Source organism: Oncorhynchus tshawytscha, linkage group LG16 (assembly GCF_018296145.1).
Source record: "Oncorhynchus tshawytscha isolate Ot180627B linkage group LG16, Otsh_v2.0, whole genome shotgun sequence".
Classification (NCBI taxonomy): domain Eukaryota; kingdom Metazoa; phylum Chordata; class Actinopteri; order Salmoniformes; family Salmonidae; genus Oncorhynchus; species Oncorhynchus tshawytscha.
Genome location: NC_056444.1, coordinates 88,177,172 through 88,197,395, shown reverse-complemented (window position 1 = coordinate 88,197,395; position 20,224 = coordinate 88,177,172). Strand labels below are relative to the sequence as shown.

At 47.0% G+C, this 20,224-nt stretch overlaps 1 protein-coding gene across 1 annotated transcript in view; it reads left to right on the top strand.

Moving 5' to 3' along the window:
- The window catches only part of LOC112238935 (leucine-rich repeat-containing G-protein coupled receptor 6), a 77,717-nt gene that overhangs the window by 9,628 nt on the left and 47,865 nt on the right, over window positions 1–20,224 (top strand). Inside the window, 2 exon segments of the mRNA XM_042299867.1 lie at window positions 10,786–10,857; window positions 19,736–19,807. Of these exon segments, the coding sequence (XP_042155801.1) occupies window positions 10,786–10,857; window positions 19,736–19,807 (144 nt within the window).

Genomic DNA, 20,224 nt, shown 5'->3' with positions numbered 1-20,224 from the left:
TTGTGTGACAAAACTGTGGCCTTTTATTGTTCCCAACACAAGGTGCACCTGTGTAATGACCGTGCAGTTTAATCAGCTTCTTGATATGTCTCACCTATCAGGTGGGTGGATTATCGAAGGCACAGGAGAAATGCTCACTAACAAGGAACATTTCTGACATCTTTTATTTCAGCTCATGAAACATTGGACAAATGCTCACTAACAACACTTAACATGTTGCGTTTTATATTTTACTTCAGGATAGATAACAAGTAGTGTGTAAACTTGAACACTTGCCCAAGGCAGTTCATAGAATTGTCCATTAAAACAAATGTTTTTTTAACAGTAGATAGTTAATCCAGAGTCTTCCATGCAGAACTGCTTTAACTCAGCGACATTTGTGGATTTTCAAGCCTGAACTACTCCTTTAAAGTCCTGACACAACATCTCAATTGGGATTAGGTCTGGACTTTGACTAGGCCATTCCAAAACTTTTGGATCGTTGTATTGCTGCATGACCCAGCTGTGCTTCAGCTCACAGACGGATGGCCTGACATTCTCCTGTAGAATAGGCAAGTCGTCCAGGTCCTGTTAAGGCAAGTCGTCCAGGTCCTGAGGCAGCAAAGCATCCCCAAACCATCACACTACCACCACCATGCTGACCCCAAACCATCACACTACCACCACCATGCTGACCCCAAACCATCACACTACCACCACCATGCTGACCCCAAACCATCACACCACCACCACCATGCTGACACCAAACCATCACACTACCACCACCATGCTGAGCCCAAACCATCACACTACCACCACCATGTTGGACCCCAAACCATCACACTACCACCACCATGCTGACCCCAAACCATCACACTACTATCACACTACCAACATGCTGGACCCCAAACCATCACACTACCACCACCATGCTGACCCCAAACCATCACACTACCACCACCATGCTGGACCCCAAACCATCACACTACCACCACCATGCTGACCCCAAACCATCACACTACCACCACCATGCTGACCCCAAACCATCACACTACCATCACACTACCACCACCATGCTGACCCCAAACCATCACACTACCACCACCATGCTGGACCCAAACCATCACACGACCACCACCATGCTGACCCAAAACCATCACACTACCACCACCATGCTGACCCCAAACCATCACACTACCACCACCATGCTGGACCCCAAACCATCACACTACCACCACCATGCTGACCCCAAAACATCACACTACCATCACACTACCATCACACTACCAACATGCTGGACCCCAAACCATCACACTACCACCACCATGCTGACCCCAAACCATCACACTACCACCACCATGCTGGACCCCAAACCATCACACTACCACCACCATGCTGACCCCAAACCATCACACTACCACCACCATGCTGACCCCAAACCATCACACTACCACCACCATGCTGACCCCAAACCATCACACTACCACCACCATGCTGGACCCCAAACCATCACACTACCACCACCATGCTGACCCAAAACCATCACACTATCACCATCATGCTGACCCCAAACCATCACACTACCACCACCATGCTGACCCCAAACCATCACACTACCACCACCATGCTGACCCCAAACCATCACACTACCACCACCATGCTGGACCCCAAACCATCATACTACCACCACCATGCTGACCCCAAACCATCTCTACCACCACCATGCCTGACCCCAAACCATCACACTGCCACCACCATGCTGGACCCCAAACCATCACACTACCACCACCATGCCTGACCCCAAACCATCACACTACCACCACCATGCTGACCCCAAACCATCCCACGACCACCACCATGCTGACCCCAAACCATCACACTACCATCACCATGCTGACCCCAAACCATCACACTACCACCACCATGCTGACCATTGGTATGAGGATCTTACTGTGGAATGCAGTGTTTGGTTTTTGCCAGATGTAATGGGACTCATCTCGTCCAAATATTTGACTGAAGTTTGCCAAAAAGCACCTTCTCCCAAAAGCAAGTGTCCCAAAATTCTAATGATCAAATTAATCACCTGGACACATTCACTAACCTCGGGGCTACAGAGAGAGAGAGAGAGAGAGAGATGGTAGGTGTGTTACAGCGAGGGTGGGGCGGCAGGGTAGCCTAGTGGTTAGAGAGAATCACCTGGGCACATTCACTAACCTCTGGGCTAGAGAGAGAGAGAGAGAGAGAGAGAGATGGTAGGTGTGTTACAGCGAGGGTGGGGCGGCAGGGTAGCCTAGTGGTTAGAGAGAATCACCTGGGCACATTCACTAACCTCTGGGCTAGAGAGAGAGAGAGAGATGGTAGGTTTGTTACAGGGAGGGTGGGGCGGCAGGGTAGCCTAGTGTTAGAGAGAATCACCTGGACACATTCACTAACCTCTGGGCTACAGAGAGAGAGAGAGAGAGAGAGAGAGAGATGGTGGGTGTGTTACAGGGAGGGTGGGGTGGCAGGGTAGCCTAGTGGTTAGAGAGAATCACCTGGACACATTCACTAACCTCTGGGCTACAGAGAGAGAGAGAGAGAGAGAGAGTGAGATGGTAGGTGTGTTACAGGGAATCATGGCTGCTGCCGTCTCTGGCTCTGAGTCAATATGTTGTTAATGATCAGACACACCTGTAATTAAAGACATGAGAGGGAGAGAAGAAAGAGCACGAGAGATACATGTAATTACTAACTAAAATAAATGGAAGAAATAGTCCTGTAAAGAGAAAAAAATCCTTATACTCTTTCATCTCTTTGCTCTCCCTCTTTGGTGTTCTGCAATCTCACAAAAAAGCCACTCCCTTGGGGCAATTCTCACAAAGCAACTTCCGCCCGGTAACGAGATATTTATGCTGGGGGGTAGACAAATAAATGGGGTGGAAGGTGTGTGTATGTGTTTTAAATGTTGTGTATGTGTTAGAAATGTTGTGTTTGTGTTATAAACATTGTGTTATAAACGTTGTGTTTTAAACGTTGTGTTATAAACATTGTGTTATAAACGTTGTGTTATAAACATTGTGTTATAAACGTTGTGTTATAAACATTGTGTTATAAATGTTGTGTTATAAATGTTGTGTTATAAATGTTGTGTTATAAACGTTGTGTTATAAACGTTGTGTTATAAACGTTGTGTTATAAACGTTGTGTTATAAATGTTGTGTTATAAACGTTGTGTTATAAACGTTGTGTTATAAATGTTGTGTTATAAATGTTGTGTTATAAACGTTGTGTTATAAATGTTGTGTTATAAACGTTGTGTTATAAACGTTGTGTTATAAACGTTGTGTTATAAACGTTGTGTTATAAACGTTGTGTTATAAACGTTGTGTTATAAATGTTGTGTTATAAACGTGTTATAAACGTTGTGTTATAAATGTTGTGTTATAAACGTTGTGTTATAAACGTTGTGTTATAAACGTTGTGTTATAAACGTTGTGTTATAAACGTTGTGTATGTGGATCAGTCTCTCCTTCCTTCTCTCTAACTCTCCATTCTGCTCTGTCATTTCCCTCTCTCTCTCTCTCTAACTCTGCCTTCTTCTCACCCCTTCCATCTCTCTCTTTCTCTCTTCCATTCTTTTTAACTTCCTCTCCCTTCACCTCCCTTTCTCTACCCCTTCCTCTATCTTAGTGCTTTCACACAGGAATCACGGTATGTTGTCTGTAAAAACACGTTTCTTTCAAAGAGCCCTATTGTTACCTCAGTTTTGTCACCACTAGCCTTTTATATAGCTATTCCTTTTGCCGGGAAGGAGCAAGAGACATTCAACTTTGACCCTGTTGTCGCGACCGTTGTCATGGTATCCTGACAGCTGCCTGTTCTTAATTCCTCGGTTTAAATTCAGATGTTCCACTGCTTTTGTTTTTTCACATTTCACTTCAACAGGAAGTTAGCAGCCTGCCGTAGCCTACTTGTAAATCATTTGTAAATAATTACCATGTCTTTTCCTGTTATGGTCAATAAATAGTTGGCTACTCAAAACGGTGGTAGATATGATCTGCTAGTCTAATTATATGAGCTGGATAGATATTTGTTAACGCAGGTCCTAGGAAACATTATGAGACTAATACAATTTATTTTCTAAAGAATATAATAGAATATTTTGAATTGAATTATGTTACTGGTCTGTGCTGCACCATGCAGATGAAATCAATAGTTCTTCTTTCGTTCATTAAACAGACAGTAGACAGCCTACCTTGCCCTGGCCACAGTCAACACGCATAGGGCCTAGATTTTATAGTGAGAAATTATCATGGAAAACAACAAAATAAAAATAAATAATAAGTCTCCCATACAACTTGAGTGTCAATAAATGTGTGGAACCAAGAGGTTTTCAGGTCGTGTCCGTTTTTCAATCATGTAAAGATACTTGAATGTGGGATGATGGCAGAATGTTGCTCTTTTGATCCGTGTTGGACGTGATCTATCGAGTGCTTTCTCCTCTTTCAAATTCCCCAACAGTTATTTTCGTTGAAGACAGATAGCCTATTAGCGATTCGTAGTTTAAGTTAGTAACTTATTCATATTAACTCATCATTTATTTCCTAAATATAAGGCCCTTTAAACATTTGCTTTTCAAAGTCAAGAAGAAAAGATGAAATGCCAGGCTAAATGCCCGTGTACATTCCCCCAGGCTAAATGCCAGTGTTCATTCCCCCAGGCTAAATGCCAGTGTTCATTCCCCCAGGCTAAATGCCCGTGTTCATTCCCCCAGCCAAAATGCCCGTGTTCATTCCCCAGGCTAAATGCCCGTGTTCATTCCCCCAGGCTAAATGCCCGTGTTCATTCCCCCAGGCTAAATGCCCTTGTTCATTCCCCAGGCTAAATGCCCGTGTTCATTCCCCCAGGCTAAATGCCAGTGTTCATTCCCCCAGGCTAAATGCCAGTGTTCATTCCCCCAGGCTAAATGCCAGTGTTCATTCCCCCGGGCTAAATGCCAGTGTTCATTCCCCGGGCTAAATGCCCGTGTTCATTCCCCGGGCTAAATGCCCGTGTTCATTCCCCAGGCTAAATGCCCGTGTTCATTCCCCCAGGCTAAATGCCAGTGTTCATTCCCCAAGGCTAAATGCCAGTGTTCATTCCCCCAGGCTAAATGCCAGTGTTCATTCCCCCAGGCTAAATGCCAGTGTTCATTCCCCCAGGCTAAATGCCAGTGTACATTCCCCCAGGCTAAATGCCAGTGTACATTCCCCCAGGCTAAATGCCAGTGTTCATTCCCCCAGGCTAAATGCCAGTGTACATTCCCCAGGCTAAATGCCAGTGTACATTCCCCCAGGCTAAATGCCAGTGTTCATTCCCCAGGCTAAATGCCAGTGTTCATTCCCCCAGGCTAAATGCCAGTGTTCATTCCCCAGGCTAAATGCCAGTGTTCATTCCCCCAGGCTAAATGCCAGTGTTCATTCCCCCAGGCTAAATGCCAGTGTTTATTCCCCCAGGCTAAATGCCAGTGTTTATTCCCCCAGGCTAAATGCCAGTGTTTATTACCCCAGGCTAAATGCCAGTGTTCATTACCCCAGGCTAAATGCCAGTGTTCATTCCCCCAGGCTAAATGCCAGTGTTCATTCCCCCAGGCTAAATGGAAGTGTTCATTCCCCCAGGCTAAATGCCAGTGTACATTCCCCCAGGCTAAATGCCAGTGTACATTCCCCAGGCTAAATGCCAGTGTTCATTCCCCCAGGCTAAATGCCAGTGTTCATTCCCCAGGCTAAATGCCAGTGTACATACCCCCAGGCTAAATGCCAGTGTACATACCCCCAGGCTAAATGCCAGTGTTCATTCCCCCAGGCTAAATGCCAGTGTTCATTCCCCCAGGCTAAATGCCAGTGTTCATTCCCCCAGGCTAAATGCCAGTGTTTATTCCCCCAGGCTAAATGACAGTGTACATTCCCCCAGGCTAAATGCCAGTGTTCATTCCCCAGGCTAAATGCCAGTGTTTATTCCCCCAGGCTAAATGCCAGTGTTCATTCCCCCAGGCTAAATGCCAGTGTTTATTCCCCCAGGCTAAATGCCAGTGTTCATTCCCCCAGGCTAAATGCCAGTGTTTATTCCCCCAGGCTAAATGCCAGTGTTCATTCCCCCAGGCTAAATGGATGTATGTGCCAATAGGAAAGAATAGCTCAAGGACAGGACTACAGACATTTAAATGGAGAGGATAAATGTATTTAAAGCTATGTGATTGACAAGTACAAGTTTGATGTCGGACAACAATAGAATGTTTATGATTTAATGCCAAAGACGGTAAGATGAAAGGCGCCATTAACACAGGGGGGTTGGCGGGACTTTAAAACACACCAATCATGACTGGGTCGGTTGGTAGAAACAGAAGTACAGGCTTTGTTGCGGGCAACACCTTTTAAAAGGATAAAAAGAAAATGAGACAAAAAGTTGTCGGAATAACATCTTGGTATGTCTCTCTCCCTCTCCCTCTAATTCTGCCTTCTTCTCCTACTTTCCCTCTCTCTCTCTGTCTCCCCTCAATTCCTCTTCCTTCTCTCTCTCCCTCTCCCTCTAATTCTGCCTTCTTCTCCTACTTTCCCTCTCTCTCTCTGTCTCCCCTCAATTCCTCTTCCTTCTCTCTCTCCCTCTCCCTCTAATTCTGCCTTCTTCTCCTACTTTCCCTCTCTCTCTCTGTCTCCCCTCAATTCCTCTTCCTTCTCTCTCTTTCTTTCTCCCTCTAATTCTGCCTTCTTCTCCTACTTTCCCTCTCTCTCTCTCGGTCTCCCCTCAATTCCTCTTTCTTCTCTCTCTTTCTTTCTCCCTCTTTTGTGGCTGTGTCCTCTCCGTGTCTCAGCCAGGTGAATGCCTCGTCTCTCTCTCTTTGTGCTAAAGAAAAGCAAGAGAGGAAGAGAGAAAGAGAGAGTGAGTTCAGAAACAAAGGAGCGATGCCTCGCCCAGGATGTCTGGAGTGTGTGAGAGAAAGAGAAGAGAAAAAGCTAAACATTTTCTTTAGAGGAAGAATGAGGGGAGGATGGCATGTGTGTGTGTGTGTGTGTGTGTGTGTGTGTGTGTGTGTGTGTGTGTGTGTGTGTGTGTGTGTGTGTGTGTGTGTGTGTGTGTGTGTGCCTTGTGTAGTGAAATATCTTATGTCATCAGAGACTCAGAGATGTCAGTCTGTCTGTTATTTATATACAGCATCAGTCTGTCCTGTTATTTATATAGAGCATCAGTCTGTCCTATAGATCAGGTAAACACATAGGCATCAGTCTCTGTTATTTATTGACTGCCTTGTCATTGTAGTGGAAATATCTTATTTCATCAGAGACTCAGAGATAGAGCATCAGTCTGTCCTGTTATTTATATACAGCATCAGTCTGTCCTGTTATTTATATAGAGCATCAGTCTGTCCTGTTATTTATATAGAGCATCAGTCTGTCCTGTTATTTATATACAGCATCAGTCTGTCCTGTTATTTATATAGAGCATCAGTCTGTCCTGTTATTTATATACAGCATCAGTCTGTCCTGTTATTTATATAGAGCATCAGTCTGTCCTGTTATTTATATAGAGCATCAGTCTGTCCTGTTATTTATATAGAGCATCAGTCTGTCCTGTTATTTACATACAGCATCAGTCTGTCCTGTTATTCACATACAGCATCAGTCTGTCCTGTTATTTATATAGAGCATCAGTCTGTCCTGTTATTTATATAGAGCATCAGTCTGTCCTGTTATTCACATACAGCATCAGTCTGTCCTGTTATTCACATACAGCATCAGTCTGTCCTGTTATTCACATACAGCATCAGTCTGTCCTGTTATTCACATACAGCATCAGTCTGTCCTGTTATTCACATACAGCATCAGTCTGTCCTTGTAATGGGGTGCGTATTGGTGGCAGGGAAGTCAGCAGAAGAACGAACTTTGTATAAACAGAGTTGTTTAATAAGTGCTCACAAAACTACAAAATAAATATATATATATATACAAATTAATAAAAGTGGGTACAAAACCCCATCGCATACCGACACATAACTAGCACAAACATACAATCAAACAATCACCGACAAGGACCATGATGGGAAACTGTAACGGTTCTCTTGTGGTGAAGGAGAGTCGGACCAAAATGCAGCGTGTAGATTGCGATCCATGTTTAATCAAACAAACGTACAAAACAATAAACGTAACGAAAACCGAAACAGCCTATACTTGTGTCAACTAACACAGCGACAGGAACAAAGACACTAAGGACAATCACCCACACCAAACTCAAAGAATATGGCTGCCTAAATATGGTTCCCAATCAGAGACAACGATAAACACCTGCCTCTGATTGAGAACCACTTCAGACAGCCATAGACTTATCTAGAACACCCCACTAGCTACAATCCCCCATATATACACACCACATACAAAAACCCATGCCACACCCTGGCCTGACCAAATAAATAAAGATAAACACAAAATACTTCGACCAGGGCGTGACAGAAACAGAGGGTTAAACACACAACATGTAATTGATGGGATTGGAACCAGGTGTGATACAAGACAAGACAAAACCAATGGAAAATGAAAAATGGATCAGTGATGGCTAGAAGGTCTGTGACGTTGACCACCGAACATGGAGAGGGACCGACTTTGGCAAAGTCGTGACAGTACCCCCCTCACCCCCGACGCGCGGCTCCAACAGCGTGTCGACACCGACCTCGGGGACGACCCGGAGGGCGAGGCGCAGGGCGATCCGGATGGAGATGGTGGAACTCTCGCAGCATAGAAGGATCCAACACGTCCTCAACTGGAACCCAGCATCTCTCCTCCGGACCATACCCCTCCCAGTCCACGAGGTACTGAAGGCCCCTCGCCCGACGTCTCGAATCCAATATGGAACGAACAGAGTACGCCAGGGCCCCCTCGATTTCCAGAGGGGGCGGACGAACCTCCCACACCTCAGATTCCTGGAGCAGGCCAGCCACCATTCCTGGAGCACCAAAAGCCACTCAGGACTTTAAATGGCCCCACAAACCGCGGACCCAGCTTCCGACAGGGCAGGCGGAGGGGCAGGTCTCGGGTCGAGAGCCAGACCCGGTCTGCACTATGCACTGAAGGTGAACATGGGCGACCTCCCAGGTTTCCTCCACGCGCCGGAACCAGTCATCCACCGCAGGCGCCTCGGTCTGACTCTGATGCCAAGGAGCCAGAACCGGGCCTCCCGGGTGGCGCAGTGGTTAAGGGCGCTGTACTGCAGCGCCAGCTGCGCCACCAGAAACTCTGGGTTTGCGCCCAGGCTCTGTCATAACCGGCCACGACCGTGAGGTCCGTGGGGCGACGAACAATTGGCCTAGCGTCGTTCGGGTTAGGGAGAGTTTGGCCGGTAGGGAAATCCTTGTCTCATCGCGCACCAGCGACTCCTGTGGTGGGCCAGGCGCAGTGCGCACTAACCAAGGTTGGCAGGTGCACGGTGTTTCCTCCGACACATTGGTGCGGCTGGCTCCCGGGTTGGATGCGTTGTGTATCGGAGGACGCATGACTTTCAACTTTCGACTCCTGGGTGCTCCTCGTCTCCTGCCTCAGATGGTAGAGGCGCTTGCCGCCACTCTACCCTCGGGTGGGTGGTCGAAGACTGCCCGGAAACGGCAGGTGAACTCCTCAAACTGGTCCAACGCTGCATCTCCCTCTCTCCATACGACGTTGGCCCCCTCCAGGGCTTTCCCGGTGAGGCACGAGACAAGGGCGGACACCATCTCACGGTCCGATGGAGCTGGGTGGACCGTAGCCAGATAGAGGTTTAATTGAATGAGGAACCCCAGGCAGTTGGCAGAACTCCCGTCGTACTCCTGTGGCATGGAGAGACGGATCCCACTGGGTTCAGGTGGTAAAGGGGCGCTCAGGAGAGTCCCCGGTTGTGCTGGTGGAGGCGCTGGAAGCTCTCCCTGTCTCTCCCAGCAGTCCGTTGTCTGGACAACGTGGTCCATGGCGGCGCCAAGATGGTAAAGTAAAACTGTATGCTCCTGCTCCTCCACCTGGCTGGGGTACCTTCTCCTGCTTACTCCATAGTACGGGTCGGTGATCAAGTTCATATTTATATCCAAAAACCTCAGTTTACATTGGTGCCATGTTCAGAAATGCCTCCAAAACATCCGGAAAAATTGCAGAGAGCCACATCAAATAACAGAAATACTCATCATGATGAAAGATACATGTTTTACATAGAATTAAAGATCAACTTGTTCTTAATGCAAACGCTGTGTCAGATTTCAAAAAAGCTTTACGGCAAAAGCACAATATTCAAGAATCTGAGAACAGCGTTCTGCCACAATACAGGTACCCGCCAAGTTGTGGAGTCAACAAAAGTCATAAATAGCAATATAAATCTTCACTTACCTTTGCTGATCTTCATCGGAAGGCACTCCCAGGACTCCCACTTCATTTTACGTCCATATTTATGCCAAAATAGCTCCGTTTTGTCTGCGCTTAGTTCACTATTCCAAAGGCACAATGCTCACACATACCTTGCCACGTCAGACTAGGGGAGAAATGGAGTGTGTCTGGGTTATGGGCCTGGTGGGGTGAAAGAAAAGATAACAAGGGAGAGAATAAGAGAAAGAGAAAAAAGAAGACTATTATCTCTCTCTCTCTCCCTCTCTCTCTCCATTCCTCTCTCCATCCCTCTCTGTATTCCCCTCTCTCTCCCTCCCTCTCTCTATCCTTCTCCCTATCTTTTCTTTCCTTCCTCACTCCATCCCTCTCCCCCCCATCTCTCTATCTCTCTCTCTATCCCTCCGTCAATTATTGTGATTAAAAATCTGTTAAATGACCTCTCTCTCTCTCTCAGGGATCTTAGCATGAACAGCATTAGTGAGCTGCAACCCAGAGTCTTCCACAGCCTGCACCTGCTGACAGAACTGTGAGTACCACACACACACACACACACACACACACACACACACACACACACACACACACACACACACACACACACACACACACACACACACAGAACACACACACACACACACACACACACACACACACACACACACACACACACACACACACTTTGAGCTTTGAGAACCACACACACATAGAGAACTGTGCTATGTCAGTAAGTAGAACAGCTATAGAGTGTGTTATGACAGTAAGTAGAACAGCTATAGAGTGTGTTATGACAGTAAGTAGAACAGCTATAGAGTGTGTTATGACAGTAATTAGAACAGCTATAGAGTGTGTTATGACAGTAAGTAGAACAGCTATAGAGTGTGTTATGACAGTAATTAGAACAGCTATAGAGTGTGTTATGACAGTAAGTAGAACAGCTATAGAGTGTGTTATGACATGTCAGTAGAACAGCTATAGAGTGTGTTATGACAGTAAGTAGAACAGCTATAGAGTGTGTTATGACATGTCAGTAGAACAGCTATAGAGTGTGTTATGACATGTCAGTAGAACAGCTATAGAGTGTGTTATGACAGTAAGTAGAACAGCTATAGAGTGTGTTATGACAGTAATTAGAACAGCTATAGAGTGTGTTATGACATGTCAGTAGAACAGCTATAGAGTGTGTTATGACAGTAAGTAGAACAGCTATAGAGTGTGTTATGACAGTAAGTAGAACAGCTATAGAGTGTGTTATGACATGTCAGTAGAACAGCTATAGAGTGTGTTATGACAGTAAGTAGAACAGCTATAGAGTGTGTTATGACAGTAAGTAGAACAGCTATAGAGTGTGTTATGACAGTAATTAGAACAGCTATAGATTGTGTTATGACATGTCAGTAGAACAGCTATAGAGTGTGTTATGACAGTAAGTAGAACAGCTATAGAGTGTGTTATGACAGTAATTAGAACAGCTATAGAGTGTGTTATGACATGTCAGTAGAACAGCTATAGAGTGTGTTATGACAGTAAGTAGAACAGCTATAGAGTGTGTTATGACATGTCAGTAGAACAGCTATAGAGTGTGTTATGACAGTAAGTAGAACAGCAGTGTGTTATGACAGTAAGTAGAACAGCTATAGAGTGTGTTATGACAGTAAGTAGAACAGCTATAGAGTGTGTTATGACAGTAAGTAGAACAGCTATAGAGTGTGTTATGACAGTAAGTAGAACAGCTATAGAGTGTGTTATGACAGTAAGTAGAACAGCTATAGAGTGTGTTATGACAGTAAGTAGAACAGCTATAGAGTGTGTTATGACAGTAAGTAGAACAGCTATAGAGTGTGTTATGACAGTAATTAGAACAGTAGTGTGTTATGACAGTAAGTAGAACAGCTATAGAGTGTGTTATGACAGTAAGTAGAACAGCTATAGAGTGTGTTATGACAGTAAGTAGAACAGCTATAGAGTGTGTTATGACAGTAAGTAGAACAGCTATAGAGTGTGTTATGACAGTAAGTAGAACAGCTATAGAGTGTGTTATGACAGTAAGTAGAACAGCTATAGAGTGTGTTATGACAGTAAGTAGAACAGCTATAGAGTGTGTTATGACAGTAAGTAGAACAGCTATAGAGTGTGTTATGACATGTCAGTAGAACAGCTATAGAGTGTGTTATGACAGTAAGTAGAACAGCTATAGAGTGTGTTATGACATGTCAGTAGAACAGCTATAGAGTGTGTTATGACAGTAATTAGAACAGCTATAGAGTGTGTTATGACAGTAAGTAGAACAGCTATAGAGTGTGTTATGACAGTAAGTAGAACAGCTATAGAGTGTGTTATGACAGTAAGTAGAACAGCTATAGAGTGTGTTATGACATGTCAGTAGAACAGCTATAGAGTGTGTTATGACAGTAAGTAGAACAGCTATAGAGTGTGTTATGACAGTAAGTAGAACAGCTATAGAGTGTGTTATGACATGTCAGTAGAACAGCTATAGAGTGTGTTATGACAGTAAGTAGAACAGCTATAGAGTGTGTTATGACAGTAAGTAGAACAGCTATAGAGTGTGTTATGACATGTCAGTAGAACAGCTATAGAGTGTGTTATGACATGTCAGTAGAACAGCTATAGAGTGTGTTATGACAGTAAGTAGAACAGCTATAGAGTGTGTTATGACATGTCAGTAGAACAGCTATAGAGTGTGTTATGACATGTCAGTAGAACAGCTATAGAGTGTGTTATGACAGTAAGTAGAGCAGCTATAGAGTGTGTTATGACAGTAAGTAGAACAGCTATAGAGTGTGTTATGACATGTCAGTAGAACAGCTATAGAGTGTGTTATGTCATGTCATTAAGTAGAGCCCCTGAGATTGGAAGGTTGGGAGTTTAGAAGAGTCATACCAAAGATTGTCAAAATGGGACCTGATGCGTCTCTGCTTGGCACTCAGCATTAAGGAGATAGATTGGGGGGGTGAGGCCCTGTGAAAGACTAGCGTCCTGTCCAGTGGTGGTTGTTGTACATCAAGCTGCCTGAAGCTACAGAACCAAGAAATAGGCTCCCGAGCGTATGAGCTCTTCTGGCAATCACAACACCACATCATACTTTAGATCCAAGCCAAGGCAATCACAACACCACATCATACTTTAGATCCAAGCCAAGGCAATCACAACACCACATCATACTTTAGATCCAAGCCAAGGCAATCACAACACTGATCCACTGATCTGTAATCCCTCTCATTAATCAACCATATCAAAGTCACTGTGGCTTGAAACGCCTGGGCCACAATCTGTGTTTAACTTCCTTTATCTTCTATCAGTCTCCTGTCTGTGTGTCTCTCTGTTTAACTACCTTCTATGAGTCTCCTGTCTGTGTGTCTCTGTGTTTACCTTCTATCAGTCTCCTGTCTGTGTGTCTCTGTGTTTACCTTCTATCAGTCTCCTGTCTGTGTGTCTCTGTGTTTAACTACCTTCTATCAGTCTCCTGTCTGTGTGTCTCTGTGTTTAACTACCTTCTATCAGTCTCCTGTCTGTGTGTCTCTGTGTTTAACTACCTTCTATCAGTCTCCTGTCTGTGTGTCTCTGTGTTTAACTACCTTCTATCAGTCTCCTGTCTGTGTGTCTCTGTGTTTAACTACCTTCTATCAGTCTCCTGTCTGTGTGTCTCTGTGTTTACCTTCTATCAGTCTCCTGTCTGTGTGTCTCTGTGTTTAACTACCTTCTATCAGTCTCCTGTCTGTGTGTCTCTGTGTCTTCTCCTGCTTTAACCTGTTTTTCCTCCTGCTGGGGTTGTTCTGTCATTATCTATAATCACCACTTTCATTTAATCATCTAGAGATTCTCACAGAGGAACTGTGAGAGGAACTAACATCCCTTTGATTCTCATCGCTATCACTGTGATGCGTGTTTCTGCTGAATCACAAACATCCCAAAAAGCCTGAAAGTTGGCCCTCACAAAACAAACTGTATTTGATCAGCTGTGGAGACTTAGAAGTAGGAACAAGCGTAACATTAAATAGATAAGGAAGATGTGATGTCTAGCTCTGACCCATCTCCTTAATCTCGTGTCAGATGGTCTCTCTGGATCTTGTGCAACTCTTCTCTCTCTCTCTCTCTTCTTTCTCTCCCTCTCTCTCTCTCTCTCTCTCTCTCTCTTTCCCCTCTATACCTCTCTCTTTTCTCTTTCTCTCTCTCTCTTTCCCCTCTATACATCTCTCTCTCTATACCTCTACCTCTCAATTCAAATCAAGGGGCTTTATTGGCATGGGAAACATGTGTTAACATTGCCAAAGCAAGTCAGGTAGATAATATACAAAAGTGAAATAAACAATAAAAATTAACAGTAAACATTACACATACAGAAGTTTCAAAACAATAAAGACATTACAAATGTCATATTATATATTATATATATACAGTGTTGTAACAATGTACAAATAGTTAAAGTACACAAGGGAAAATAAATAAGCATAAATATGGGTAAATAAATATGACCCCTCTCTCTCTCTCTACCTCTCTCTACTCTCTCTCTCTCTCTCTCTCTCTCTCTCTCTCTCTACCCCTCTCTCTCTCTGTCTCTCTCTCTCTACCTCTCTCTATACCTCTCTCCCCTCTCTCTCTCTCTCTCTCTCTCTCTCTCTCTCTCTCTCTCTCTCTTTATCTCTCTCTCTCTACCTCTCTCTCTCTCTCCCGCATTCTGTCCCTCTTTTTGTCTCTTCCATCTCCCATCTCTCCCTCTCTACCTCTCCCTCTACAACTCTCACTCTCTGTGTGATCGAGGCCTGCATCAGATACATCCAGATACTATCAGACGGACACATTAAAGCCCAGCTGAGGACAGAAATGGAGAGTCTGGGAAGCAGGTAGTTCAGTGATAAGATTGTCTAGTGATGTAGAGAAGGACGTTGGACACAGAGAGATGAGGTTGAGCAGAGGGGTTACAATGTGGCCCATCTGGTGGGGCTGGTGGGGCTGGTGGAGACTGGTGGGGCTGGTGGAGACTGGTGGGGCTGGTGGGGCTGGTGGAGCTGGTGGATCTGGTGGATCTGGTGGGGCTGGTGGGGTTTGTGGGGTCTGGAGGGGCTGGTGGAGACTGGTGGAGCTGGTGGGGCTGGTGGGGCTGGTGGAGACTGGTGGAGACTGGTGGGGCTGGTAGGGCTGTTGGAGACTAGTGGCGCTGGTGGAGACTGGTGGAGACTGGTGGAGACTGGTGGGGCAGGTGAGGCTGGTGGGGCTGGTGGGGCTGGTGGAGACTGGTGGAGCTGGTGGGGCTTGTGCAGGCTGGTGGGGCTGGTGGAGATTGGTGGGGCTGGTGGAGACTGTTGGGGCTGGTGGGGCTGAGACTGGTGGCGCTGGTGGAGACTGGTGGGGCAGTTGGAGACTGGTGGGGCTGGTGGGGCTTGTGGGCTGGTGGGGCTGGTAGGGCTGGTGGAGACTGGTGGAGACTGGTGGGGCTTGTGGAGACTGGTGGGGCTGGTGGGGCTGGTAGGGCTGGTGGGGCTGGTTGAGACTGGTGGAGACTGGTGGGGCTTGTGGAGACTGGTAGGGCTGGTAGGGCTGTTGGAGACTAGTGGCGCTGGTGGGGCTGGTGGAGACTGGTGGGGCTGGTGGAGACTGGTGGAGACTGGTGGGGCAGGTGAGGCTGGTGGGGCTGGTGGAGACTGGTGGGGCAGGTGGGGCTGGTGGGGCTGGTGGAGACTGGTGGGGCTGGTGGAGACTGGTGGGGCTGGTGCGGCTGGTGGGGCTTGTGCAGGCTGGTGGGGCTGGTGGAGACTGGTGGGGCTGGTGGAGCTGGTGGGGCTTGTGCAGGCTGATGGAGACTGTTGGGGCTGGTGGGGCTGAGACTGGTGGCGCTGGTGGAGACTGGTGGGGCAGGTGGGGCTGGTGGTGGCTGGTAGGGCTGGTGGGGCTGGTGGAGACTGGGGTGGGGCTGGTGTGGCTGGTAGGGCTGGTGGGGCTGGTGGAGACTGGTGGAGACTGGTGGGGCTTGTGGAGACTGGTGGGGCTGGTAGGGCTGTTGGAGACTAGTGGCGCTGGTGGGGCTAGTGGAGACTGGTGGGGCTGGTGGAGACTGGTGGAGACTGGTGGGGCTGGTGGAGACTGGTGGGGCTGGTGGAGACTGGTGGAGACTGGTGGGGCAGGTGGGGCAGGTGGGGCTTGTGGGGCTGGTGGGGCTGGTGGAGACTGGTGGGGCAGTTGGGGCTGGTGGAGACTGGTGGGGCAGGTGGGGCTGGTGGAGACTGGTGGGGCTTGTGGGGTTGGTGGAGACTGGTGGAGACTGGTGTAGCTTGTGGAGACTGGTGGGGCTGGTAGGGCTGTTGGAGACTAGTGGCGCTGGTGGAGACTGGTGGAGACTGGTGGGGCTGGTGGGGCTGGTAGGGCTGTTGGAGACTAGTGGCGCTGGTGCAGGCTGTTGGGGCTGGTAAGGTTGGTGGGACTGGTGCGGGTTGGTGGGGCTGGTGCAGTCTGGTGGGGCTGGTGTAGGCTGGTAGGGTTGGTGGGGCTGGTGCAGGCTGGTGGGGCTGGTGCAGGCTGGTGGGGCTGGTGCAGACTGGTAGGGTTGGTGGGGCTGGTGCAGGCTGGTGGGGCTTGTGCAGGCTGGTGGGGCTGGTGCAGGCTGGTGGGGCTGTTGTGGCTGATAGGGTTGGTGCAGGCTGGTGCAGGCTGGTAGGGCTGTTGTGTCTGGTAGGGTTGGTGGGGCTGGTGCAGGCTGGTGGGGCTGGTGCAGGCTGGTGGGGCTGGTGCAGGCTGGCGGGGCTGGTGGGGCTGGTGCAGGCTGGTGGGGCTGGTGGGGCTTGTGGGGCTGGTGGAGACTGGTGGGGCTTGTGGGGCTGGTAGGGCTTGTGGAGATTGGTGGGGCTGGTGGAGACTGGTGGGGCTGGTGGAGACTGGTGGGGCTGGTGGGGCTGGTGGGGCTGGTGGAGCTGGTGGATCTGTTGAGGCTGGTGGAGACTGGTGGGGCTGGTGGAGCTGGTGGATCTGTTGAGGCTGGTGGAGACTGGTGGGGCTGGTGGAGCTGGTGGGGCTGGTGGAGACTGGTGGGGCTGGTGGAGACTGGTGGGGCTGGTGGGTGGGGATCTGGCTGGAGGAGCTTGTGGAGACTGGTGGGGCTGGTGGAGCTGGTGGATCTGGTGCGGCTGGAGGAGCTTGTGGAGACTGGTGGGGCTGGTGGAGCTGGTGGGGCTGGTGGAAACTGGTCCTTTAAAATAAAGTAAGGTTTGTGCTTTTAAATTTTGTAACTATTGGGTCAATAGTTTTGGGGACCCTAAGCGCAAAACGCAGCAAAACTCGTGCCTGTGGAGATTTTTCATTTTAAATAGTTTTAAAGATATTTTTGCCATGCGGTGTGGAGAGATTCTATCCATTTTTTCATGGGGTGGAGAGAGATTCTATCCATTTTGCCATGGGGTGTGGAGAGATTCTATCCATTTTGCCATGGGGTGGGGAGAGATTCTACACATTTTGCCATGGGGTGGAGAGAGATTCTACACATTTTGCCATGGGGTGGAGAGAGAGTATACACATTTTACCATGGGGTGGAGAGAGAGTATACACATTTTACCATGGGGTGGAGAGAGATTCTACACATTTTACCATGGGGTGGAGAGAGATTCTACACATTTTACCATGGGGTGGAGAGAAATTCTACACATTTTACCATGGGGTGGAGAGAGATTCTACACATTTTACCATGGGGTGGAGAGAGATTCTACACATTTTACCATGGGGTGGAGAGAGAGTATACACATTTTGCCATGGGGTGGAGAGAGATTTAGTTAGGGACAGTTTAATGACAGAATAAAGTAGGTCCTTTAATTAGGGACAGTTTAATGACCAGGTTAAACTCTAGTCTCTAGTTGTGATCAGAATATATGTATTTTCTCGTCGGGTCACAGTCAGGGGAAATCATGGTCGTGATGATTCTAGATTAGCCCTGACTCATTGAGGTGATGATTCTAGATTAGCCCTGACTCATTGAGGTGATGATTCTAGATTAGCCCTGACTCATTGAGGTGATGATTCTAGATTAGCCCTGACTCATTGAGGTGATGATTCGAGATTAGCCCTGACTCATTGAGGTGATGATTAAAATCAAATCAAATCAAATTTTATTTGTCACATACACATGGTTAGCAGATGTTAATGCGAGTGTAGCGAAATGCTTGTGCTTCTAGTTCTGACAATGCAGTAATAACCAACAAGTAATCTAACTAACAATTCCAAAACTACTGTCTTATAGACACAAGTGTAAGGGGATAAAGAATATGTACATAAAGATATATGAATGAGTGATGGTACAGAGCAGCTTAGGCAAGATACAGTAGATGGTATCGAGTACAGTATATACATATGAGATGAGTATGTAAACAAAGTGGCATAGTTAAAGTGGCTAGTGATACATGTATTACATAAAGATGCAGTAGATGATATAGAGTACAGTATATACGTATACATATGAGATGAATAATGTAGGGTATGTAAACATTATATTAGGTAGCATTGTTTAAAGTGGCTAGTGATATATTTTACATCATGTCCCATCAATTCCCATTATTAAAGTGGCTGGAGTTGAGTCAGTGTGTTGGCAGCAGCCACTCAATGTTAGTGGTGGCTGTTTAACAGTCTGATGGCCTTGAGATAGAAGTTGTTTTTCAGTCTCTCGGTCCCAGCTTTGATGCACCTGTACTGACCTCTCCTTCCGGATGATAGGGGGGTTGAATAGGCAGTGGCTCGGGTGGTTGTTGTCCTTGATGATCTTTATGGCCTTCCTGTAACATCGGGTGGTGTAGGTGTCCTGGAGGGCAGGTAGTTTGCCCCCGGTGATGCGTTGTGCAGACCTCACTACCCTCTGGAGAGCCTTACGGTTGTGGGCGGAGCAGTTGCCGTACCAGGCGGTGATACAGCCCGCCAGGATGCTCTCGATTGTGCATCTGTAGAAGTTTGTGAGTGCTTTTGGTGACGAGCTGAATTTCTTCAGCCTCCTGAGGTTGAAGAGGCGCTGCTGCACCTTCTTCACGATGCTGTTGTCTGACGCAATACGAAACATATTCTAGATTAGCCCTGACTCATTGAGGTGATGATTCTAGATTAGCCCTGACTCATTGACGTGATGATTCTAGATTAGCCCTGACTCATTGACGTGATGATTCTAGATTAGCCCTGACTCATTGAGGTGATGATTCGAGATTAGCCCTGACTCATAGAGGTGATGATGACATAGTTGTACCCCTTCACGATGACCTCAGCATAAAACTAGGCCAAGGAGGGAGAGAAGAACTGATCTAGAAAATACAGAAGTAGCAAAAACGAGAGACAGAGATGTTTGATGAGATTAGTGGAAGTAATGACGTCTTTAAGCTATTAACAAATGATGTATCTGTTTATCTCTACTCCCGTTCTCTCTCCAGGCGTATCTCAGGGAACCGGTTAAGGTACATCTCTGGCCTCGCTCTCCATGGTCTACACAATCTCAAAGTGTTGTAAGTACACACACACACACACACACACACACACACACACACACACACACACACACACACACACACACACACACACACACACACACCACACCACACACACACACACACACACACACACACACACACACACACACACACACACACACACACACACCACACACATACACCACACACACACCACACACACACACACACACACACACACACGCACACGCATGCACACACACACACACCATGGTGGGTGGTCATGATTCATTAACCCTAATTATGAGTATGAGCTCACAGCCACCAACTGAGCTGTCTGTTATTATCCCTGCTAACTGAGCTGTCACTGTTATTATCCCTGCTAACTGAGCTGTCTGTTATTATCCCTGCTAACTGAGATGTCTGTTATTATCCCTGCTAACTGAGCTGTCC